Source organism: Leuresthes tenuis, unplaced genomic scaffold (assembly GCF_036924035.1).
Source record: "Leuresthes tenuis unplaced genomic scaffold, fLeuTen1.0.hap1 SCAF_16, whole genome shotgun sequence".
In the NCBI taxonomy this organism is placed as follows: domain Eukaryota; kingdom Metazoa; phylum Chordata; class Actinopteri; order Atheriniformes; family Atherinopsidae; genus Leuresthes; species Leuresthes tenuis.
The window spans coordinates 24,150,225-24,176,854 of record NW_027325370.1 but is presented as its reverse complement, the minus strand read 5'-3'; the positions used below and the strand labels follow the sequence as shown (position 1 = coordinate 24,176,854).

At 38.1% G+C, this 26,630-nt stretch overlaps 3 protein-coding genes across 5 annotated transcripts; all 3 read right to left on the bottom strand.

Moving 5' to 3' along the window:
* Positions 1 to 417: 417 nt before the first annotated feature.
* On the bottom strand, positions 418 to 3,306 carry LOC140271748 (thyrotropin-releasing hormone receptor-like). Its single transcript, XM_072367037.1, has 2 exons — positions 2,514 to 3,306; positions 418 to 850 (listed from the first exon to the last, which is right to left on the bottom strand). The coding sequence occupies exons 1-2, from the start codon at positions 3,288 to 3,290 to the stop codon at positions 473 to 475; spliced, it is 1,155 nt and encodes a 384-aa protein (XP_072223138.1). The 5' UTR covers positions 3,291 to 3,306; the 3' UTR covers positions 418 to 472.
* Positions 3,307 to 6,682: 3,376 nt separating this feature from the next.
* Positions 6,683 to 11,095, bottom strand: ocstamp (osteoclast stimulatory transmembrane protein). Of its 2 annotated transcripts, none has more exons than XM_072367101.1 (3): positions 10,958 to 11,095; positions 7,392 to 8,400; positions 6,683 to 7,302 (listed from the first exon to the last, which is right to left on the bottom strand). In XM_072367101.1, exons 1-3 carry the CDS (start codon positions 10,993 to 10,995, stop codon positions 6,946 to 6,948), a joined length of 1,404 nt encoding a protein of 467 aa, XP_072223202.1. In that variant the 5' UTR covers positions 10,996 to 11,095; the 3' UTR covers positions 6,683 to 6,945. The 2 variants fall into 2 exon arrangements, with proteins under 2 accessions (XP_072223202.1, XP_072223203.1); XM_072367102.1 differs by having other exon boundaries at positions 6,683 to 7,263.
* Positions 11,096 to 13,529: 2,434 nt separating this feature from the next.
* On the bottom strand, positions 13,530 to 26,177 carry slc13a3 (solute carrier family 13 member 3). Of its 2 annotated transcripts, none has more exons than XM_072366879.1 (13): positions 25,870 to 26,177; positions 24,926 to 25,191; positions 24,374 to 24,552; positions 23,407 to 23,476; positions 22,370 to 22,549; positions 22,151 to 22,276; positions 21,963 to 22,055; positions 21,755 to 21,859; positions 21,537 to 21,634; positions 20,516 to 20,628; positions 17,546 to 17,707; positions 16,119 to 16,256; positions 13,530 to 16,033 (listed from the first exon to the last, which is right to left on the bottom strand). In XM_072366879.1, exons 1-13 carry the CDS (start codon positions 25,975 to 25,977, stop codon positions 15,851 to 15,853), a joined length of 1,821 nt encoding a protein of 606 aa, XP_072222980.1. In that variant the 5' UTR covers positions 25,978 to 26,177; the 3' UTR covers positions 13,530 to 15,850. The 2 variants fall into 2 exon arrangements, with proteins under 2 accessions (XP_072222980.1, XP_072222981.1); XM_072366880.1 differs by having other exon boundaries at positions 22,370 to 22,552; positions 24,389 to 24,552.
* Between the last annotated feature and the right edge of the window lie 453 nt (positions 26,178 to 26,630).

The following is a 26,630-nucleotide window of genomic DNA, read 5'->3' as shown; positions in this document are numbered from 1 at the left end:
TCTTGACAAAACTAGTGAACATTATCCTAAGGCAAAATACAAAATTTGCTAAATATTTATCAGTAGAACATGCAACACATAAAATATCCATCATTTCCACATATTCTTTCTTCATGTTTTAATGTGTGCTTAAACGATGAACATAAAACTTCCAATACATTTCAAAGAACTACTGATTTTTGTGTTACACTGACACACATGGTAACGCTGCTGTGGCCCACTAAGCATGTGTAAGCCCTGCACACCGAATACTGGCTTGGTATAGTGAACTGTATATACGGCATACCTACAACACCAATGCAAAAGTACCACATCTACAACTCCATACATGAAACAGCAGACACATTTATAAAGAAGAATATCTGAAGATTTCAATTAGGTGTTGATAGCAAATAGAAATTACACAGGAAGCCTGAACACTAAAATGAGAAATGTATACATTGAAAAAAAGCTTTCATTTAGAAATGCTAAATCAACTTGTGTCATCATCTGTTATATTGAACCTGTTGGTGGTTTTTCCACTGACTTCCTCCTGTTCTGTGACGGGCTCATTGCTCCCATGTGACGAATTCTTCATCACACTGTAATAAATTGGCATGTTGTACTTGGCCTCCCTGTGTCCACAGCTGCACTTACAGAGCTTTTTAAATGCAACTCGAAACTTCTGAGACATTAGGTTGTAAATGACTGGGTTGATGGCACTGTTGGTGTAGATGCACATCCGGCAGAAGAGGAGGAACCAGGTATTGTCGTAAGGCGGGTCGATGAAGGAGTTGACAACCACCAGTGTTCGGTAAGGCAACCACAGCAAGGCAAAGAGGATCACCACCACAGCCAGCATCTTTGTTATCTATTGAGACAGATAAAGACACCAATGAGCAAGAAAAAGAAGTGCATTCATCATACGCTTCCTCTGACAAGAGGATGCTTTTTGGGAAGGGAAAAGGAATGAGGAAAAGGCTGATCTCAAAGATAACCAAGATAAACCTCTATGTCAATATGCTAATATGCTCATAATAATAATACTGAGTTGAGCTTGAAAACAACATTTAACAAACTTCCTTCATCTGTTAACTAAAAGGTTTTAGGAGCCTGCTATCATCATTGTTTGAAGTATGGACATCACAGAAATGCTTTTTAGTTTTAAACACAAAGTACAGCTCTATCTTTGCTGTTTTTAACCAAATGTTCAGACAAAATTGACACATTTACTGATTCCATAAGCTGTATGATCACCAAGGTGATTGTAGTTAATCCTCAGAGAAACATCATCCTTGGCTGAACCAACCAATGTCACTGCAGTTCATCAAATATGTGTTGACTTTTCATTCAAAAGTGATATGAAAGGCAAAGACACAGGGGTTAGTTGTGTCATTTCACCCCATATTCTTCGAAAATCTTCCTTTCCTTGCATATATCTATCCAATATTTACACTTATAGAGGGTGAGTCTGATTTTTAGGGTGAGTCTGAAGTTTAGGAGTTCAAACTACCGGGAAATTATTTCAGTTAAGTTATATGCCTTTTATTTGCTAATTGAGACAGATGTGTGTGGCCTTGGTCCGAATGTCACATTTCATGTAAAGTCAAGATGCATGCACCCAAAATCATTTTTTTCCCATTTTAACAATGACACTGAGATGTAAAAATACATCTAATAACATACAATTTGAGTCAGTAGAATTTTTTTTAGAAATTTTAAAAATTTCTAGTTTTTTAAACCAGAAAGTTTTTAAAATTTTTGTTGAAATGTTACAGTATTGTTTTATTCCCTTTTCACGTCCAAAGTCAATAGCAGTGATGCTGCTCTCAAGCAGGATGTACTCCGTTTTACAGGTCTCATAACAAGTGGAGTTTGCTTATTGATCAGACTGGCTGTTGTTAGCAACACCAAAACACATTTAATTGTTTTGTGCATACAAACGCTTGGGCAACATGGCAACCTAGTGTGATTTCAAAAAGATTCTGGACAGTACTTTGTATGAGACTGACTGAGATAAAGTAGGCAGAAACACTAATCAACTGTTTACTACTCCAGTTTGCATAAGTTTATATATAAGGGTTATTAAAGACGGCATTCCACCAAACTAAATTCCAATTGAACTTTTTACCCCCAAAAAATCTTTTAAATGTATAAAAGCTGTTGTTTTGGGACATATGAACTGAAAAACTTAGCTAAAGGGATACGCTAAAGATGGTTGGGATAGATTTGATTGATTTTTTTTATCATTTATATAAAAACTTTTTGGAATTAAACAGCAAAACTGTTTTGCTGTTTTGAAACCAAAAGACTCAAAAATCTTAAAATTGACTACTGCATGAACATTCTCTATGTCCTTTCTTTGACAATTCATTTTATTGCTATTGATATATTTCACTCTGGATCAAAATGGATAGGGAGTATAATCAAAACTTTAAATGGACATTTACGTTGAAAGATCTTAGTATTTTTTGATAAATTTGTTTCTTTCATTTCCGTTTTGCTCTAAACTGTTTGTCAGTCTTTTCCAGTACCTGTTTTCTTGCAGTAACTGCACCCTTGTTGGTCCTGTTGGTGCTGTTGGAGTGACCCTGGTGAACTGAACCTCCTCCGGCTCCATCGTTCATATGTGACGGCAGAGGGGTCATGAACAAAATCCTAGCAATGAGGCCATACAGGACAGTGGCCACAGCAAGAGGAACCACGTAAAATAGAGTGAAGTCCAAGAAGTAGATCGGCATGTACAGGCTCCTGGAGACTCGGTAGCCACAGTTGACTACCACCCCGTTGATATAGACCGTCTCATCAGTGTCCACCAAGAAGAACCACATGGTACAGTAGAGTGAAGTGAAGATCCAGACTCCAGCTATGATCCTCTTGGCCCGAGAAACCGTACATATGAACTGCGCCTTTATGGAGTGGCAAATAGCAATGTAACGTTCAATGGTGAATGCTGTAATGGAGCATGATGACACGTTGATTCCCAGGTACTGAAGATAAGTTATACACAGGCATCCTGTATAGCCATATACCCAGAAAGCCACAACGTCAGAGATATTGGGCAGGCCTGCAGCCAGGAGCACTATAAGATCTGCAACAGCCAAGCTGACCAGATAACAGTTAGTTGGGGTCACCATGTGTTTAGTACGCAACACAACGAGCACTACCATAATATTCCCTGCAATTCCAACTCCACAAATGAGCGATGTCAAAAATATTGTTATGACTTGTTCTTCCAGAGGGTTCAGAGGCATTTCTGTCAGATTTAAAACCCGAGTGACATCCTGAAAAATGGTTGTGTTGTTCTCCATCGTGTTCAAGTCCTATAGACTCAATTTAATCAGTCTTCAGGGGAACAAAATGAGAATCCTCAAGACATAAAATGGAGAGGACAAAGTTGTTAGAGAATGGATGAAAAATATCAAAGTATGAAAATACAGTATGGAATTAGTCAATAACTAGATGGGTTTGAGAGAAATTAATCTTAGTCCTCCAAATTAAATAAAAGCACAGTTTATGCATGCCCTCCAGTTTGTCAGGAAAGTCCAGACTTGCTGGAAATTGTATGTACATTTGTGCTCTTGCCCACTTGCTGTACTCTACCTAGTAGAGTAACAATCAATGGTTGAAAACTGTGAGATGGTAATATTTGACACTGGCTTGTTGTTTTCTGTGAGGCACGTGACAGGTATTACGACACATAAATATAAAACTGTTTAAACCATAAACATGTAGATTTCTTAGTGTGTAAAGATGTATGTTGTAACACATAGACCCAAAACCATGCATGAAAGTTCAGTGATTGTTGAAAATATGTTGCAGAACAAATTTCAAACTAGCAAACTCCTGCACAAAAGAATACTGACAAGGGTTTGGGGATTAACATCGTCTGCCATCCCCTTAACCTCCCGTAAGACTTTATGGCCAAGTAAACACTTGCAAGACATGAGAAATGGACATCATGACATAGGAGCATGCATGTACCATTAGTTAGTAGTTGTACTATTTTTTGAGATTTTATTGTGAAACAGCTGCATTTTGTTTTGTGGGCAGGTAGCCCACATTTCACATTCTGTCATGAGGTTTGGTTGGTTTGGAGACTAAAATAAGTAATTTAATGGTGGGGAAAAACTGTACGATCAACACTGAGAGAAACAACAATTTAATTGAAACATTAATTAACCCTGATCCTTTTTGAGTAACACAGAGGCATTTTGATATGGTGGAACCTGCACTGGCACATTACAATCAGCTGGTGGTTCTGGTGTTAGAATCTTTCTCCACTGCTCTATAATGTCCCTGACTTTCTCCGGTGCTCGTGTCATAATTGCCATGGCTTCCACAAAGCTTTAAAATTCTTCAATGTAAAGATGTGATTAAATGACTTATAGTGCTCATTGTCTCTTAATTTTCATTACAGGAGCCTATACTTGCATTAAAAGCATTATTAGCTTCTTCAAAACAGTGACAAATGTGTGATTAAGAATGTATCAAACTTAAGTCAGAATATGCCAACAATACTCATTTCTTATTGCTGACATATTGGTCTCATTAGCTCTCATTAGGGATGGAGAATTAATTTTTTTTAAACAGTAGATTGCCATCCAATCATTGATATAAGTTGCATATAAACTGCATATCAAAATAATCATTTACAGTCATTTAGGCTTAAATATAGGGAGATTACTAATAAAAGGCCCTCCCTTTCCCTTACGTAAAAAGAATGCAAACATATTGACAAATTATTCAAGTAAGAAAAATAAAATCATGACAGAGTAAATAATTGTGAATGGGCAGCTTACCATAAATTGCAAGAAGCAGCTCTCACTCTGACATGGTAGTAGCTCTCGAATGCAGCCAACCAAGAAACACCAATGAGTGCTCAGTCCTTCTCTGGAGTCGCTCTACTCATCCACATCTGTCTCTCTCCCTCCCTATTTTCCCAGTCCACATCTCCCTCCCTCGTGCACCTCTCACCATTATAGCTGCACATGTACTGTTTTCATCCCAAAAATCAATTTGGCAACTTACCATCCTAGAAAGCCTGCAATTACTGAGAGGACAGAGGAAGAAGCCTTGAATTTAACCTCTGTAGTGACTAGCTGTTTTAAGTGAACTGGCGCTAATCATAAACTATTCACTCATTTTGTCACCAACAGACATAATCTACTTTACATTTAATTTATGTGTGTCGGTGTGGGACTTTGTGGGATTAAGATTCTTGCTACTCCATGATGTACATTTGTTCTTGAAAGCCAATGAAATAAAAGCTGATTGTTCACCAAGGGTCTTCAACCCACATCTATGAGCAAGTCATCATTGTGAATACCAATGTAATACCAATGTACTCTTGCGTTTTCAAATGAGGAGCGGTCTGCAGGCTGTTAGTAATGAATACGTAACAGCTTTGGAAAAGAAAAAAAGGAATCCCGCAGACCAGTCCTTGCCCAGTAACTGTTTGATTACACTGCTGCATGTTAAGAAGTCTGCTCCACCTTTCATCTGTTATTCAGTTGTGCGCTCTCTTGTATTTCTACTGTTTCTTTACATTTTATTTCCAAACACCTGTTGTTTTTTTAAACAGATATCAAGATCGCAGACATGTCTGACAGAATTTTAGCAATCATGTATAAAAATGGCTAAATCTACAGTATTTCTGAGTCATAGCAGGTGATAATGCAGCCATACAATCTGCATGTAGTTTATTTACACTTTAACAACAATTGTGGATCAGTGTATTTCCAACAAAACACAGTCACAGTCGGTTGCACGACTGCCAAGTTGTCACATACATACAGTTGTATCTTATAAATTTATGTGACAATTCCTGGATCAACAGGATTGGTGTATTTTTACACAAGCTGCTGACTTTAAAGAGAAACATGATGTGGTCAAAAGTCTGGTACAAAAATAGATGGTAAAGAAGTATTCAGGTCTATGATTATTCTGGGATGAGATCTTAAAATAAACCTCTTGGGAATATCAAGTACGAGAGTACTGATATGCAAAGGACTTCTTCATAAAAAGGATGTGCTTTTTTTAAGACATTATTAATTCAGTATTCAGTATGCCTAAAAGTCATTCATTTAATCTATTTGATCTACCTAAGACAATACAATAATTCTAAAATTGTAACATCCAAGCTATTGCTGTTACTATTCATTTCCTGACAGGAGCAGCTGTGTCAGGAGCTCTCTGATTTCGTCTGTCCAAAGCACTGTAGTGGCATCTAGTGGAGCTGAGGGGTAAAAAGTACTTTAAATCAGACTGGAAAAACACTATACATATGATCTTCAGAAAGTCATCTTCAGGAAGTCCCAGAAAAGAGAAACAAGTTTTCTGTGACTTTTGGTTGGAAAAAGTAGTGTTGCTGGCAAACAAAATGAAGAGGCTGCAAATCCAGCAGATGTAACAGTGCATGTACAGAAACCACAAGTGTCAGTGTTAAAGTGGAGAGTATTGAGTGTTGATACGCTTGCAGAGGAGAAGGTGTTGTAAGAATGACTCATAAACAGGATGTTCTATCATAAGCTCACATTTAGCAGAAACACAGTAAGGGGACTGGATGAGACAAAGCTGAGGTGACAAAAGAGCTATATGGTGCTTAGAGCTAAATGTCAACAGAACATGCTCAGGTGAACAGTGTGGAAGCCACACTGTTCACCAAGGTCAAACAACCTAATGAGTGCTTACATTTGGAATATGATTTATTCTGTCTGTGCACTCATTATTTTTTTCTGAATGTGTGTTTTTATTCATGGAACATCAATTGTTCTGGCAGGTCACAAACACAGCATGATGACCTAGCTGGACATACAGGACATACAACAATACAATATCAAATTTTACCCATGTCACTGTTTTTTCTGAGATGACACTTAATAGAGGACGATCACAGTTCAACAGTATAGCAGAACCTGAATGAGTGACCCATATTTCACAGCAACATCTCAAAGTTGTGACATTTCACTCATAATCAGAAATATCAGCTTTAACAGTCCCTTGTTCCTTCTTTTTATCCTGCTTCTCCTGTATTTTCCTCATCAAGTAAGCCATTCTCCTCTCCTCCTGCTCTCTGAAAAAGGATGCACAGATTTTTCTGCGGAGTCGTCTGGCGTAAACCTCAAGGAACACCAGAAAGTAGCTCATGAGCCAGAGACATCCCAGCAGAAGCGTGACCCCCATGTTCGGAGCTGAGGCTGTCACATCGCAGAGTGACGGCTCGGGGTCGAAGTTCCACTTGTAATCCCTGTTGAAGTTTGTCAGCTCCTGTTTCCTGCACAACTGTGGGATGATACAAGAAGCAGGTGGGAACCAGGAAACCTAAAAAAAGAGCAAATACATGAAAACCTGAAAAGGAAAATAAGGAAAAAGTGAGGATATATTTAGAGCTCCAGTGGTGAAACTATTACCTTATAACTGACACTCATACCAGCAGCTGTAGGTGGAAAATCCAGTACCCATGGCAAAATCATCTGAACTATATGATATACAACATGATCCAAAACTACTATTAAAGTTATTGCAGTGAAATATAATGTTACTACAACCAGTGATATGAAACAAGAGGTACATTCCTGACTTGTTATTTTGAAAGCATTGATCTTATTTTTGGTCTGCCATTTATTCCCAGCATGGGATATTTTCTGCGGGAACACTTTAGGGAGAAAGCCATTATCAAAATGAACTAATGTCAGATAGGATATTAAATACCGTGCAGATTCAATAATTAGTAATGCAACAAAAATAGCTGCAAGGATCCGGTTTGACCACAGTTTGCATTCTTTGAGCAGGTTCCTTGCTTGTGAGATGTTGCTTGCTATCTCACCAATCACCTTAGCAAACCTGCTTTTGACTTCAGACACATCAACATGTGTGAAATGATCTAAAGTCCTCAAATTGGTGACAATGCTCAAATCTTCCCTCTTCACTTTGATGGCTTCCTCAATAAGGTCTTGCTTAGCTTTGTTGAGGGGTTCAGATGAGTTTAACAGAGTCCTTGTAAAACCCTCAGCAGTGCACTTTAAGATGCGTGCGACTGCTCCTACATTGATTGTGATGTTGGGGATGACGTTCAATACTAAAATCATGATTGAAGCTGAGATGAGGAGCTTGCGACCCTGTTTGGTGCAGACAGTGGGCAGGATCATTGTCAGCACACAGCGCAAAGGGTGGCACAGGAAAGAGACCAGGAACATGGCCACACTGTAGAAGCAGGTAGTCTGAATGGATGCATCGTGGCTATATTTCAGTGTCTTTGACAGCCAGTGGTGGAGCAGGCCACCAGTGATAATGGCATTTGTGAAACACACAGACAGCAGACACATGATGCCTCTGCGTGAAGGAGTAGGTGTGGAGTAAACATCCCAGACGTAAAACAGGAGAGATTTCAGGGCCTGTCTGCAGGAGCCTGCTCTGTTTCTAAAAGGGAGAAAATATATGTTAAGAACAGTTAATCATCGTGGAAAAAATATTTATTTCCTCTTTTGCTAAAAGTTTAGAGGATGAATACTACTCACCTTTAAAATGTCTGGTTTTGTTTGTTTTAAGTGGTTTTGTTTGATGTGATTATCCATTATCATTATATTGCCTATAGTAGATTGTGTTCACCAGGCCAAGGCATCAGTATGGACTCTAACGAATTCATTGCCATGGATGGGGTCAGCAGGAAAAACCTTGTTTTAAGTTCTATTGTGTAACTGTAAAGGCAACTGTAAAACAGTTACAGCTCGAATTGGACCACTGTCTCTATGCCATTACACATGCACAGGATTATTATTTTATCTTATTAACTGATGTGTGTCTGATGCTGTATGTTTCAAGACATTCCAGCATTCTAACTTTCTCTGAGGGAAATCATTGCATAAGTAAGTCGAACCAAATTCACAGACGCTGTCTTTAAGCTACTTGAGTGGTGATTTTGTCAGATGATGCTGCGGTTATAAAATCTGGATTTATTAGAGAAGAGCGACAGTCTTGAAATACTTTAAGCCACTACGACTTGACACATAGTCCTAATGAGATGATTTTTAAACACAATGGCTGATGTCTTTGGCAGTCTGACATAAGAAATAGAAAAATATGTGAACGTGAGCAGCTTTGTTGGGAATTTGGCTGTATTGATATACACTTACATCTCACTGTTTTCAAAAAAAGATGCAAAAAGGTAAAACAGATGGAACCGTGAAGCAAGAATGAAGCTATTAGGTTAATATCAGTTTAGTTGAGTTTATGACCCTAGCCGCATTGTCTGGGTGAGTTGTACGTGTATGGAGAGTGTTTACATGTATTTGAAAAGTCTGGTTTTGGTCAAGCAAAAATATATATAAGATTCCATTTTTTGTTTTGTTTTGCAGCAACCTAAAAAGTGGACCTCCAACCAGCTTAAAATACAAGGCCCATCAAAAACAAGATAAGTAAATTTGAAAAATGTATCTACCTGACTCTTGACAGAATTCTATTTCCCATGTAGAATACAGGAGTTTTCTGGACTTTGGTTTTTAAAGGGTTAGTATAAATCTGCACTAACACGTTAAAACAGTAAAATCACAAAATCCCCCAATCTGCTCGGGTAGAGCAAGAACTAACATTTTCTGTGAGGTAAACTTGGATGAGATCTGATGATTGTTCGCTGCAGGGATAGGGCACAAAACAGGAGAGAAGGTTGGAAATTCTGCAGTCGTGTCCACATTCGGTGCTAATTGTTAAGTGACTGAAAAGATAACCTGAAAGTAGCTAGTTTTCCAGACAAGCTGCAGACATAGATGCAAGATGTATCTCTGAGAGGAAAACCCTTCTGTTACTGTTACGGGAGAGGAGGGAACATGTAGCAGCTAAGAGGGTGTCTGTTCCTAAAATCCTCATGGCAAGACATGAGTTTATAGGCTCATCCAGGAGCTCCACCTGTATAATGAGACTTCCAGGTCTACTTCAGGCTACTTGGATTCTCCCAGAGTCCTTTCAATTGATCGTGTCATAAGATTGCTACACCCAAGTTGAAATTGTTTTAACATCAGCACAGAGCATAAGAAAGGCACGCTGGACCTTGCTTTGTGCAGTGCAGAGCTGTTCATGCATTCTGCATTGCTTAGACACGAATGGGTTCAGAGGCAGAGCTTGGAGCACACCACATCCTATGTGAAAGTCCCTTAAGACTAATTTTGATTGTTTTTTTAAGTGGGCCTTTTTGTATTAGGCTAAAATTGATTTAGCTGCTAACCCTCCTCAATACCTCAAGCATAAAGTTTATGTTATTTTACAACTTAACGTTTCATTCACAGAGCCTCACCTGAAACCCCTTTAACCCCTCCAGGGAAGGGCCACCTTCCATTTTGAAAACATCTGCTGAAGGTAATTCACTGACAGTGCACAATTACCTCATACAACACTTTAAAGAAACCAAACTATCCCTTTGAAATGTAGAGCCAGCATGTTTAGCTGGAAGGTGGCCAGACTGAGCTAATATATCCAGGCTAAACCTTAATTTTGAACACAAAGGAATGAAAGTGACATTGAGCTAACTTTCAGCAACAAGTCAAATGAGCTTTTTTCTTTCTTTCTCTCTGTCCTTGTTTTTAACCCAGGAGGGTAAGTGACAGTAAAGCATAGACTATTATAGGCTATTTCTTTAGCCTTGTATTAAGCCTGGAGCAGCAGCTAGTTTACCTCTATTCAAAGTTAGACATGTACTAAATTCCTGCTAAACTTCTATTGAACAATTTTATTTCACCAGTCTAATGAGGACTAAAAGAAATATACAAAAGGAAGTTGCAGATCTGGTGGATGCAATGAAGATGACAACCAAATGCTATATTTGAAATAGCTATATCACATAGTTCACTAAAGAGATAAAGCAAAAAAAGAGTAAGCTCACAAATTAATACGAGAATGTGAAGTATAATCGCTAAAGGATTAACTGGATACATAATGGAAATATATGTAACATAGATAATATTGTACCAGTGAGAGCAGTTCTTACCTGATAGGCAAAACAGCTTTCTCCATGACTGTCTTCATTTCCTCTCAGAAATTATGAAGATAAGGCAAAAACACTGGATTTTGATGTGTTGGTGGACTGTGAAGATGAAAAGCAGAACTTTGCTGAACAGTCACTGTCATGTTGATGTTTGTGGGTTGAGTGAGTTCCCACGTGGAATACAAATAGACAGCTGTTGTTCATGCAAACCATACATGTGACTATACCTTTTGGAGAGACATTATGCATACAAGTGCAGAATGTGACACAAGTCACATTACTCAAAGTGCAGTTTCAGAATGACTCACGATTGGATGATTATGTAGAAAACAGCAGTCAGATCTGTGACCAAACACATACGGCCAGTTTTTATTCACTTCCCATATGCGCTTGTTTTGAGTATTTTTTCTGGACACTATTTCACCAACACCACATGAGACAGCGACAGCTGGTGTGTCATGCATGTGAAAGAGAAAACAATTTACAGCACTGAGGATTTGTTGTTTTTCTTTGTTTTTTTTAACATAGAACATAAAAGCTGGTTATTTAAAACTCCAGTGACACATGTATTACTTAAGTTTGTAATAAACAGGGAACATACACTACAAACAGCTAACCAGTCTACCCTGTTGGCAGCCTCAGAGGCCGGAGAGGCTGCACCTCTAATTGCAGCTCAGGGTTCTCTGAATGGTTAACTTCAGTGGCCTGAGAAAACACTGTCCACCACTTTGCTAAATCTTGAATTTCAAAAAAGCCTCTCATTGGAAAAAAAAACTATATAGAGCCTCAGCTGTGGGGTAAGGAATCAAACATTGTTCTTTAAATTTTTTCAGGAAATGACTCCTGGAGTACCAGTTAACACTACTTATTTGTCAGTTTTGGATGCTGGCATACAGGTTACATATAACGCAAGACATATTGCAAACACAGGTACAAAAAAATTCAGTGTGAACAAAAATATAATTCAAACCAATGCACTATAGAAAATAGAAAACATATCAAATTGAATGAGTCTATCAAACTGCAGCATTTTGAAGTTAATGGTGGGAGCTGATCGTAATCATCACTCACATAGAAGTTCAAGCTGGAAATTTCTAATTGGGAGCACACCAGAGAACTCTGACTGTGTAGAACTTGTACTGGATGTAACATATTGACAGCATGATTTTGTGGAAAACTGGTTTTGATGATGATTGACAAAATGGCTTTGTGACCTCAAGAGTCAGATGACTCCATTTTTTCAACATTTTCTGAGTTTGCTATCTATTTTTGCAAGTCTCTGTGTCAACTTCTAAAATTGTATTATTACTAATACAAGGGGCTATAATATTCTGACATGTATAGTAAGTAAGTTTGTCATCGTGACGTATGAGTGACACATCATACCTATTAAATTACAAAAATAGGAAATGAGTTACTTCAGTGTATATTCGATATTATGACAAATATCATTTAATGTTATGTAATAACAAAAAATGACTTCACAGCATCATTTGACAGCTGACTTTAGCTAATATTTTTGCCCAAACTGTGACATAAAAATGCAGTAACCCATACTCGGTCTTTCTTCCTTTTATATTCCTTCCTTTCTCTGTGTTTCTTCCTTTTAGATCTGTCTTTCCACAATTCCTGACTGTCCCATTGTGGCTCTAAAAATAAATTTAGAAGCACTCTCGTGGGTCCTAATCCCTCAAATGTCAGGAATACATGAACATTCCTTTGGTGTCTTTGGAAACCATCAACAAAATGTTGTGATGTTTGCTTCTGGCTCAAACAAATTAATGGGCACAAGTAACTCTTGCAAATAAATTATAATGGCAGACTGTAAGGGAGTGGATATTTTCTGTTTTAGGGGGTGACTAAAAGACACAAGACAGGAATTATGCAAATCTGTTACACAGTGATATAAATCAGTAACACATTACTACTCTTTATGGGCAGCAAAATCATTACATGTTGACGTCTGACTTTCAAAATTATTATATTGAGCAACTATTAGATGCACAAAAAGTTTGTACTATTAAATACGATCCCTAAGTATCTCCTGTAAGCAGCAGGAATGTAATACAGCTAACAGTTCGGCTAATATTTTCCTTTAACAAGCCACAAAATCCTCATAGGCACGTTATGTGCAACACTTTCAATCATTCATCTGTTTTCAAACGTGCAACAACAGTTAAAGGACAACATGTGACAACCGTTTTTTTCATTTCTGAGTTACATTCAGTCAATGGCATGACACTTTACTAAAACACTTTGTCACTTCCCTGTTGGATTTAAACAGTAACATCACTTGCTTAGGGGTAGAGTTCAAAACTACTTAGTTTGGGTTAGAAAATTACCATAGTTAGGGCTAAAGAAATTTATTTATTATGTATCATATAATTTTTACACTATTTCCTCTAAAAAAGACAGACTTTTATGGAAGTGTTTGTGGCTTGCTGCTTATCTGGATGCCGAATGAGGTGGAAATGAAATATTATAGTCTTCGAGAATGCGCATGTATCTTCATATCTTACAATAGACATTAGTGAAAAGGTATTGCGTTTCAAATGTTGTGAGGAATCATTTATTTCAAAAGAGACAAATGAGAATTAATATAGACTTTCTAATCAAAGGCTATTTCTGTTGCACATGTGGGTGTGATGAGTCCTGATTACTGGACTAAATACTATGGATATTCTGTCATAATCTTAAACACACTGGGTAACTTCCAAAGTGTTGCACAAGTTAACCATTGTTGTCAGGCCTTGTGACTTCAGACAATTTACAACACCAAGCAAACACTGTTAGGATTTTACAACAGCATGCTTACTGTGTTTGCATGGGCCAAATTGTGTCAAGATATGTGGAAACCTCTGCTCTTTCCACTCATTACATGCAACTTAATCAACATAACACAATTCCAATTTATTTGTGACAGAAATTACACAAATTTAGATCACTATGTAACAAAATGTACACATTCATTAGTCAGGATGCACGCAATAAAGTAGAAAAGATTGAAAATATTGTTTGGGTTAATTAAAACATGTGCAATATAATTCATAAACATGTAACATGATCTCTTTGTGACTTTGACCAAAACATATGTTAAGAGAGTTATTCACAGATGTCTCTCTAGTTCTTCCAACACAGGCTCTAACAATACAAACAGAACACTGCAGTCAAACCTCAAAAGCTGTTGCTGCAGATTTGAAATGTTTCTCTGGTCCAGCATTTAGAAAGATGGTGAGTAAAAAGACACTGGGGTCATATTAAACCATTTCATCTTAAATCTTAAACAATCTGAGTGGCCAAAACAGTTGAAGTTGAAGAATGAAGTCTTAGACATCGTAACTCCCAGAGGAGGCATTTTAGCTACAGAAATTATGCGTAGAGAGATGTTTGGCTCTGCTTAATGTTAAAACTTGTTACAAATTAAGAAAGTACACCCTTTTTTTATTTCTACATTTTTAGGGTTATTCTATGGTAATTACTTATTGGGACATAAACAAAACAAATAAAAAAATCCCAAACATCTGGTCTGTTCCAGGTCTTGAAATTCGGTAAATAAACCTCTTATGAACAAAAAGAAATGGCACATTACATTGTGTCATTTTTTTGTTTGGCAAAAAATAAACCAAAACAGAGAAGCACAGAGTGAAAAACTAAGTATACCCTTACTGCTTCCATAGGAAAAAAGAGATTAAGTAGCAAATGTGCTTTATTAACTTAACATTACCAAGAGTGAGCAACTTTTTAAAAGCAGACATTTTGGCAGTTTGCTGTTCTGGAGCATTTAGGTGTGTTTTAACACAATGCCAAGGAGGAAAGACATCAGCAATGATCTCAGAGAAGCTATTGTTGCAGCCCATCAATCTGGGAAGGTAATTTCCAAACTATTAGGAATCCATCATCCTACGGTAAGTAAGATTATTCACAAGAGGAAAACATTCAAGGCACTTGCCAATCCTTCCAGGAGTGGATATCCCAGAAAGTTCTCCCCAAGGTCAGACCATAAAATGCTCAGAGAAATTGCATCTCGGACTCCACAGGCCTCATTTAGCACATTCATTTCAAGTTTGTGACAGTACACTTTAAAAAAGACTGATCAACTATAGCTTGTTTTGAAGGGCTGCCAGTGGAAAGCTTCTTCTGCCTAAGAAAAACATGATAGCATGGCTTAGGTTTGCAATATTTCATGCAAGTCACAAATGGGATGAGGCCAAAGTGGAGATGTTTGGCCATTGTATCAAATTTGGTCGAAACAAAAGCTTACCACAGCATATTAGCATAAAAACAAGCACGGTGGTGGAGGATGATGATGATTTGGGCTTGTTTGCAGCTACAGGACATGGGCACCTTGACTAAAATGGAGTCCACCATGAACTCCTCAGTATTCTAAAGTCAAATGTGAGACTATCTGTCCAAAAGCTAAAGCATGGTTGAATTTGGTTCATATAACATATAACATATAACAGGACAATGATCCCAAACACAGCAGCAGAATGTCTGAAAAGATAGGAATCGAGATGTTACAATGACCAAGTCAAAGTCCAGACGTCATCCTGATTGAAAGACCTGTGGTGGGACCTTAAGTGAGCTGTGCTTAATTGAATGACTTAATAACTGAAACAACACTGTAATGAAGCGTGGACTCAAAGTTATCTATTACAATGTATTGCTGTTGCTGCTAAAGATAATTCTACAACCTACTGAATTATGAGGTATACTTTTTTTTCACAAACTGCTTCTGCATTTTGGTCTAATTATTATTACATAGATAATGACAAAATGCAAAATGTCATGTTTTTACTTCATTTTAAGATGACATTTGTGACATTTGTTAGGATTGCAAGAGTGTGAACTTTCTTTTTCGCATGACTGTATCTTTATTTTCACATAGGAGTGCGATCAGAGCGTAGCATTAAGCGACTGGACATATGACAACTGTACGTTCGTAATAACAGCGGTCTTGTTGATCGGATGAGCCCATTCTGGGTAACTGTTCAAATTGAACATGGTGACACCCCAAGTGTTCATGGCCAGAGAGACTGAGAGGACACCCAAGATGTTCATGACAATGCCAGTTTTCACCTAAAGAAAAAGAAACAAAAAGCATGTGGATAGCTTAAGTTTTTATTAATGTGAATAATGTCAAGTGCCAATTAGAGCATGTTACCATATCTTTGACCATGAGATGTCCTGATGCAAATGCAATTGAGTTGGGAGGTGTGGACACTGGTAGCATGAAAGCATAAGAACATCCCACTGTGGCAGGGATCATGAAGTACAGAGGGTTCACTGAGACGTGAATAGCCTGCAGAGACATTTACACTCTTTAAATGGAGAACAAAATCATTAAACTACAAGAAATGCAATACTTAATATCCTGCAGAAAAAAAAGTTAAATGTATCAGACCCTCTTGGTGTCATATGGGAAGAAGTGAAGCTTGTGGGACATACTTCCAGTTACAAAAGTTGATGATTTTGTCATCTGCACTGCTAAAGTTTTCTGGCTTTTAGTGGTGGGATTTATTACTGAAAATGAGTTACACCACCAGAATAGAGGAGAAACTGGGTTTTACACAATACAACTATTCATAGATCTTGATACCACCTCCATTGTAAAGGTGCGAGATGACATGGTCAGTTGGAGAGTTTTTAAAGATTTAAAGATTTTTATCCGGCAACCTTAATGGTCAACCTCAAAGTTATTCACATGAGGGATGATTCACCATGAACAATGTCATCTGAAATAGTGAACATGTGAATGCTATGAGAAAGATTTTTCTATTACTTGCAGGTAACTCTTATCTATCTGCCCATTATTTCTAAGGTCATAAATATAGGAAGCAAGAGACAAATGAATAGAAGTTGATGGCTGGAGAGATACAGTCTCAGTTTGTAGGGTTTACTCTGTTCTGCTATTACAATGCACATAGTTGAGCATATTTGGTGATAGATTAAAGTACCACACAAAGTTTTGACATGACAGTGGTTGATAACTGATAACCTTTCTTGTGTTTATGTTGAACTGGACCTTTAAGTAAAATTAACTTAACCTACATATCCTGTAAACAGTTATTGAAGTTTTGTACAGATAACGAAATGCAAAATTCCAGATAATGATTACCAAAAACAGCAGTTAAAGTCCAACAGGCTACGAACAAGAGAACATCTATTGCAAGAGTTTAACAAGCCCACTAAACCTCTAAGCAACATAAAGGACGAGGTCAGCAACTTGCTCTCGGTTCACTTCATTAGTTTCTGCTGCTTTATCTTTAACAGAGCCCCCAGTTTGTTTCTGTGACTTTCATCTTTATCAGTGGGATTTTGCTGATATGAAACTAGTCAAACTTAAAGTCTAACATAAGCCAGTTAATCACTGCAGATACTCCCATAATTTTTAGCTAAGTTAGTAAGAGTCACCTAAGACAATTAAATACTGTAAATATGTATTCAAATGGATCCTGTTGCAGGATTTTTGCAGGTTTGTTGCTTAACTCAGTCCTATCACACATGTAAGACCATTTCACCCAGGGAACACATGCAGTAGCTAAATATATTAACAGCTTTACATATCTTTATATAGAGGATGAGCCTTACCAGTTCAGCAATGACAGGTAAAAATATGATAATTGTGGCAGTGTTGCTGGCAAACTCAGTGAAGCAGGCCAGAAAAGCAGTGATCAACATCACAGCTGCTGCAGGGGGGACTTCAGCCAAAGGCTGGAGGTGGCCCCCGATCCAGGAGGCAAGGCCAGACTCCTGCCGAATGCCAAAAGACCGAGGGTAAGGGTCACAGATCAACTCACAACATAATAAACCAGAGTGGAAAACAGACCCAAACAAAGCACAAGAGCACTGAGCCAGCAGAGGAGAGGGGAGATACATTTGATTATATCTGAAGGAAAACAAGAAGACATTATTAATCACTGAATTGTGAAATTGTTTTGGGTTTTTTTTGGAAATGCTTTTGAATTAGTTTCCCGCTGATGAAACTTAAATGAAAAACTACCACTTTAATATACTAAAGCTTTATATCAAGCAATCGGTAAAGAACAGTCAATTACAAGTCAAGTTCGGACTGCAATTAATATGAAATACAGGTGAAACTTGCTAACCAAATCCACACATACATAAGATGACAACTTAGTCCTCATCTGTCTAAACCAGCTGCAAAAAGATCAAGATAATACTAATAATAATGATAATACATTTTATTTGAAGATAACATTGAGTTGAGTACACTATGTTAAACATGTGAGTCTTGAGGAGGGCTGAGAACTGAAAGATTTGAGTTGGATGAACTGAGTGAATTTGTGTTCCAAATTGGAAGGGTAAATTGGAAATGGCATGGAGATTATTAAAGTTCTTTGGATCTGCACCAGGTTTCTTCCAAACTGGGCTGATAGTGGTGGAAAAATTCCAGTGGTGAGTGAGAAGTGGATGATAGCAGAGATAAGGTAGAACTTACAGATGAGATCTGAGATATCTGAAGGAGAGGGGAGATGGAAAACAGAGAGTTGGTGTGATGGCAGAGGAGTGTTAGAGGAGGTGCTGAGGTGAAGTTTGAACCCAGATCTTGTTGGATTTTGTGGATTTTCTCATTGGAAAATGTTAATAAGGAGTTACAGAAGAGTCTGGGGTAGAGAGTCTGGGGGCCTGAGAACAGTGTTGAGCAGTGAGAATGGTGACTTGCTGTTAGGAGTAGTAGATGGATTTGGTTTGAGCAATACAATCCTTGTAATATAAGATGTGATTTTTGCATATCACTTGATGATAATGTGATGTAAGGCCAGTTTTCTTGTGGAGACACTCAAGTTGGCAACCCTTAGCTTTCAGAAGCCTTAATTCAGGTGTAGACTGAGAAAAGAAGATATATCTGGTTTTCATAGGAATGAGAGAGTTTAGAATGCTGTTGAGACTATTGTTGTGATGTTGTGGATAGATTGTCTAAAGTTTGAGAGACTAGAATTACCAGAGGAAAGGTTGTGAGGGTCAATTTTCTTAATATAATGACATTAAATGGAGCTTGATATTGAGAGGGGGAGCATGACATTATAAAAGAGAGGAGCAAATGAACGTCAATAGGCAGTTCATCAGCGGTACAATTGAAGGTGCTGAGATCAGAATAACAAACTAAATCCAGGATGTGACCATTTGCATGAGTGGGAAAGTTGACATGCTGCTTAAAACCAAAACTCTCAAGACAGGAAGCAAAGTCTTTGGTACGAGGGTGGTATTGTCCATATGTAAACTGAACTCCTTCAGTTGATGGACAAACATTAGGAAAGTCCAGACAAGCATGGATAAATCCTGCCAGTTTAGATCACAATTGAAGACACAGGGAACTCAAGCTGCTAGCTAAACTGTGGATGTGCGATACCACTAATTAAAGGTAGTAAAACTAAAGGTGATTTTGTTAATACTCATATCGATACCAATATTTTTACAAAAGCCTAATGTGTTAAAAAACGGGAATTTTAAAAACTGTGTTTCAAACTCAATTTTCAAACTCATGTTTCGAATGTAAAAAGATCCACACGACTACACTTTCGCTTAACCCTTCTCATCCCATTAAACTCATTTCAGGAGATGTAAGTTAGAATAGGTGCTGTAAATGGTGAAAGAACTATATATTGTGTAAATTGAAGTAGTTGTTAAAACAAAATATGTGCAGATTTGTGACATTATTATAGTAGTATAGTATAAAATTATACAGTAGTATAAAATGAATCGATTTTATTATCTCATAAACACTTGCAAATGTCCCTTGAATTGAACAATATCAATAGAGATTAAGTTAAAATTTCTCAGATTAAAAACAATTGCAGTTTCTAAAAGGTACCGGTGAGCAGCTTCAGCAAGTTGTGTCAGTATTCACTCAACCGGAAGTCAAAAGAAAACCGAAGACATGACAACAACAGGATGGTAAAATAAAAGTGCCAAACTGTTAGCCCACAAACAGCTGACGTCACAGTGTCTATGCCTAATTGTTTTATACAGTCTATGCATGAGAATCCATCTTGCTAGTCTTGAAGCATGAAGCTTGTGTTCAAACCACAGTGGTTTATCCTATGATGGACCACCAGTGTTTATAGGCCTGCTTTACGCATGTTGAAAGTCTGTTGTGGGGATCGTGAGAGGCCACAGTTTGCTCAGAAGAGCTTAGAAGCTGAGCAGTGGTTTCTACAGAGGTTAGCATGGATGCTGCTCCTGCATTAGTTGTACCAACTGTGGAGAGAATTCCCTGAAAGAAAGTACAACGCTGAGTGCTTCTTTCAGTGAAGTCGATGTTTCACTCTACTGATTCTGGTGTTTTACAAACCAGCTGGCTCCACTGACCTGATCAAAGTTTGCTTATGGAAATAAATGATTAATCCATTCCTCTGCAAAGTTTTTCTTTGGAATGAGCCTGCCTCAGGAGCGACTTCTCACAAGGTCATGTATAACAAACAAATAGGTGTGTCGAGTTATGAGAGAACATGAACACTCAACAAGTAGGACTTGCTTGGATTTAGAAATGTATGACAATCATTGAGGTGCAAATGTCACTTGGGACAACATCTTTACCTCACAAGCTTTGGCCATAGCGAAGCCACCTCCAAGCAGCAGAATTATATTCCAGGGAACAGAGTCCTGGGCTTTTTTCCACGAAAGGAGAGGAACATAAGGGGTGTTTAAAGCTGAGGAGAAATGTAGGATGATAGAATCAGAACATTTTCAAAACTACACGTCTGAAAACTGCTGCATTATAAAATGCATTTGGCAGTAAAAAAAAAAAAAATTAAAGCCCAGATTAAAAATCTGCAGTTTAATGTCCAGTTTACTTTTTATGGTTCAATGAGGATTTTTTTATTTGATTCTGAAATATTCAACCCACACTGAGAGGGGGACAGATGAACCCCATGATTTGCTTTTTTTTTTCTGGTGTCCAGTGGTTTATTTGACCAGCTGAACATAACATACACGATTGCATGCGCACGTGCCTCTTGCCTTCAACAGACCCAAAACATGTGCTCCATGCACGTTTGTGTGCATTCTCACACACACAGTTATACTACCCTCACTTCAGAGGACATAACTTTGATTTACATTCATTGCCTGGACACTTACCCTGACCAAAACCCCAAATAATACTTGCCAAATCTCACAAGAATATTTTATGATTGAGGTTACGTGTTTTTTTCTCCCTGAAAAACAGGCGAGTCCCTACAGTGTGACCACGTAAACAGATCTATGGTCCCCCAATGTAAGCAATACAAAAGGCAAGCATTCAAACACATGAAAAAGAGGGAAAAAAATCAACAATGTGCGACAACATAGCTTCGAGAGATTATTCTAATCACCGAAACAGAGAAAGTACAGTTTCACTTCCAGACGGGAAATTTACTAAGACTCTAATCTACGTTATTAACATTCCTCAGCCTACTTTCTGTATTTTGCAATAGTTGGTCCAGAGACACAGAGTGCATAAATCTTTCAAAAGCATCTGGTTACAGGTATTAACTTTTGACTCATCCTGATGGAAACCCACAAGATTGCTGTATCTTATGCTTGTTCATTTACTTGTACTTATTTACTGGTCACTGACCTTGTGGATCAAACCACCATCTTAGAGACGGTTTCTGTGAGGGGAAGAAGAACAAGATGGACACAATGATCACACCAGTGACAGCATCTGAAACGTATCTGCAGGACAGGGAAGAGCGGGAGAAAATTACCAGAGAAAGACAACCACCGGGCAACACCCAAGTGCATATATGGTGCACAGCTAAAGGTTTAATAACACTGCAAGTGTGTCTTTCTTACCCTTTTTTAAAAAACACAGACCAGCCAGTGACAAATTTGGGATCTCTTGTGAACAGGAGAACAGCAAATAAAACAAAAAAAAAAGAGATGGCCCCTTCTGCAAAACTGAAATTGAGCAAATTGAAAGTGTAAAATTGAAAGAAATGCTCCGTTATAGACTTTTTCCAAATCATTTGCATGAGATAAGAAGACATACACGAATCCTCACTTTATGGGCCCCAGTTTTCTGTAATCTTCCTTTATCAGAGCCTTGGCTCTGGCCTCCGCCTGGGCTCTGTGGTCATGTTTTGTGAAGCACAACCTGAATAAAAAAGAAATTTAAATAAAACAGAATTTTTTTTTTGTTTTTTTACTTTTATTTAAATTAGTTTAAGATTACAGTCCATATCACATTACCTTGTATTCAACCCCCCGTAGAGAAAAGAGATCCATAGCCATCCCAAGAACAGGAACAGAAGCATGAGTGGGAGAGCAAACGCAAACCATGAGCCAAAGTTTATAAGATCACAGTCCGGGAAATAGCTGCAAATGAAAACATGTTTACTGTCAAACAGAGTTGTCTTCATGAGGCAAAAATGATTTTGGGGTTAAACAGGGCACAAAATTAGAAGTTACCTTTTCAACTGGCCAATCAGGATGAGGTTTGGTGCAGTGCCCGTCAGCGTGGCGGTCCCTCCGATACTAGCTGCATAAGGAATACAGATCAAGAATCCCTTCCACACTTTCAGCTGATACTGCGACTCTGATCGAATCTCCTCAGCTGTCCTCAGGTCAGGATGCTCCACTGCCTCTGAACTACTGAAGTTTTAAAAGACATGTCATTATTTTACATGACCTGTGAGTTATTACATGGACTCCACGCTTGTCTCATATATATGAGGCTACAGTTTGCAGCCAGGTGGCATAGCTTCACATAAAAACTAGAAAAGATCCCAGCAACATTTCTGTCTCTAGAATATTCCAGGAATGTTTTTTTGGTGGTGTGAATCTTTCTCAAAAGTTTGTTTTGTTGTAATATTTTCTGATGTAAATGTAATTTCTCCTAACGTATGTAATGTAGGAATCCTAAGGCAACCGTTGCTGAAAATACCCATTTGGAATGTTCCTCAACACTTACATTCCAAAGAATCTTTGGAAATCTTTAGGATATTAGAGTTCTTAGGTTCTCTAAACATTAGGAGTTTTCATGCTACCATCATAATCTGTGCAATCAGAGTGGTTTAAATAGAACTGTGCCGGTCCAACACTTTAATCTGTGAACCTCTGTGTAACGGTTAAAGGTAGGAAACATTCTGCTGCTGCATAATGTTTTGCGACTTTTCTTTAAACATATGTGTTTATTTAGAATATAACCTGAGAACCCCAGGCTTGGGTAATTGAACATACTGTGGCTTGGCTTGTAATAAACTCATGCACCTATTCACTTCACTAATTGAAACTTATTAATTTTGTTTTATTCTTTAATTTCTTCTATAAAAACAGGAGCGTAAGGATGACAAATGTTGGTTTTTACCTTTCCATACAAGCTAACTGTTTCCTTGTTTCCTATGTTTAAAGTAAGCTAAGCTAACTCTCTTTTGGCTGTAGCAGACCAGTACAAGAGTGCTAGAATTCCTTCAAAAGCTCTACCAAATGAGCGCTGTTTTCCTTACCCATCCATTGACAGTATTTGTTTTTCAGAAGGCTCTGATGGCAGCGAATGCAGCTTTACAGAGGACTGGCCTGAAAGAATTGAGGCAAAGTTTGAGTTAAATTCACATGCAGAAAAGAAACTAGCAATCTCAATAATAAAAAACATTAGTGAAATTAGGAACATAAGTCGTTTTACAGGGTTGTACATTGAAAGTACATAATATATGACTTAAAGATGGTGAAGGAACATCAATCAATTACTACTTGAAGATTGACCAACTCTGTATCTGGGAACTCGGTGTATTGGAGAAACTGCACAAAGTTCACATATTAGATTACATATTAAAGGCTCATGCAGAAGAGGTTAAAACAACACAATGACCATTTTTCTTTGTCTGGGTACACATCTTGTGTGAAGTGAAACACCAACATTAACGTTGTCAAATCTATACTTAGAGATCTTTGTGGACCAAACTCAACACAAAATCCTAATGTCTGACCTTGACTCATTTAAACTTTTAGTTGATGTAAGAAATGTTGGGATTCATTCATGTTGGGATATGTCCAATATCCACATCCGATATCCACCTTTCCATTTTCACCAAGTCCTCAGGGCAATGTTTAGCTCTTTCACAGATAAATGCTCTACAACATTTACAAGCTAGTTACTGATTATTTCTGTCTGTCTGTCTGTTGTTTGGTGCTGCGGCTTAATCACAACTTCTTTTTTGGGCCAGTGGCTGTGAGAGAAGCTATGAAAGTAAAAGTTACAAAACTTTTCAGTGGAGCCAGACGACGATGGTCATTCTTAAAGGTGTTAATCACACAGAATGCTTTAAAAGGCTGCTTTCCTATGTTAAAATGTAACAGTCATTTTTCATTACAAAAATATTGTTTAGAACAGTTATGGCACTGTGCAGGTAGTTTCCAAGACTGAGATGTAAGTGTGTATTATTTGTTCTTAATAAAACTTTGAGCACAACATACTATTTATTACAGCACTGTCTTGATCCTCAGGGGATTTGCACTTTCGCTTCAAGGTCTCCAGGTCGCCAAACAGGCTCTCTAGAATAGCATTCGCAATAGGTAGCATCATGGCTGTCGTGGCAGTGTTGCTGAGCCACATGGACAGGAAAGATGAGGTCAGCATCATTCCCAAGATGAGCCTGTGGAAACAGTTCAATTAAGTGTCTAAAATCAATAAGCACTGATCACCACCTTGCCTGCAGCACTAATCTATATGCCTGTGACGACTGATTGAAGAATTTATTGGAAGAAGTTTTTTACTTAATTCTGGTCCAACCTTCAGCTATAAATTTCACCAAAAACTCTTTTCGTGGCGAAACCCTGTTAATGTAGGAGTAAACACTGCATTTGTAGGTGAGATTTACTTCTTTTTAGGACAACAGCAGAGCTCCCAACAGGCAATATTGTCCCTTGTTTACAGAATAGAGTCATTGCCTGTTTAGCTTTTTTGATAGTTTTATTGACTTAAGATAAACAAAGAATCTCAAACTGCCAGTAAAGAAATGTTCTTACCAGGCTGGTTTTACTCCAACAATAGTAAGGACCTTCAGCGCTATTCTGCGATGCAGCCCCCACTCCTCTATGGAAGATGCCATCACAAGACCACTGAGGAAGAGAAAGTTGGTTTCGATGAAGTACTGTGGGCACACCTTTTTCGCTGGAAGAATTCCCAGTGTTGGGAAGAGGCAGACTGGAAGCATTGCTGTGACAGCCAGAGGCAGAGCCTCTGTGCACCAGAATGTAGCCATCAGCACCACCACGTAGAGGCATCTTCCTTCCTAAAAGGGGAGAAACATATGATTGCTGATGTACAGTTGACCTCAAAACCAAGAAAAATTATTGTATTGCAGTTATTGTACATAAAGTATTGGGAGTTGAATGACCCACAGGATTTTGTGGCACAGCTGATGCTATACTTCATCTTTGTGCTGGTTCTCAGTGATACAACTATATATATATATACTATAAATGTGTGTGTGTGTTAAAGGTTACATTCATATGTCCATCTGTCTGCACAAAATTTTACTTAGTGTTTATGACAAGTAAGTAATAGAATACTAGCTGCACACATACTCTAAAAACTTCCATACCATAACCCTATGGTTATGTTAAGTCTTTTAGGAATATCCCAATCAGTATTATGCTTGTTTATACTTAAACAGAAGCCTTATCTTAGAGACATGCATTTTCATGTGATGAAGTGATATGAGACAATAAGTGAATCCTCTCATCTGAGAAACCGGAAGAAAATAATGATTTGCATTTGAATGAGCTCCATATTACTAAAATCAAGCGAGTCAGTCTAATCTTAATCCCAGAAATGTTTTGAAATCTATTACTTGCATTATTGTCATATATAAATTACAGAGCAGACAGTTATGTTTTGCCTCACTGTGACAAATGAACATGGTTCCTGGAAGGTAATGGAATCTTAAAGTTGGACACAAGTCACTCACCTTTTCTGGGAGAGTAAAAAGTAAAGGCAGAAAAACGAGTGGAGTGAGCAGGAGGAGCAGCTGCTTGTGGACGCACCACAGCTTCTTGGACACAACAGATATTTTCATCCCCTGGGTAAAGTTTTGCTCTGTGTAGGGAAGGAGAACTCCAGACTGGCTGAGAGGAGCCTGTGAGGCAGCACTTTGAAGCCTGTGGCAGTACGCGAAAAGATTAACCACACTCTTACCCACAAGTTAACTCCTCCTGTAGTGGTGTTAAACAGGGTCGTCAACTTTCTGTCAGGTTTCCAACTGGCAGGCCTCTCCCACCTAGCTGAGAGGAGTGAGGCATTTTTAGAGATGTTTAAAGGCTAATGAGAAATAGTTCACATGGATGACATTTCCACTTGCTTTTAACTAAAAAAAAAAGCTGAAATGCTTCTGTGTAGTCTTTATCGTGGTACTAAATTACTAAACAGTGAAATTTTAAATCCCCTCGACACATGATTTTAAAGGGGTAATATACGGAAACCACCGGATGTCTTTAGCAGCAGTGGTTGGAAAAAACAGCAGACCAATATGGACTCTAAGGCTGTGCTCAGATTGCCGACTTGTTCACTCTCTCACTCACTCCATAGTGAGGACCCTCTAGGGGACATGGTCAGACAGCTGCTGATACATTTCGAATACTACTTCAGGGCAGTGGTGCTTCATAATCATGTGTCAGATATTCCCACTTGCATGAAGTATTAACAAAGGTAGCAGGCTTGGTGCTACATCTG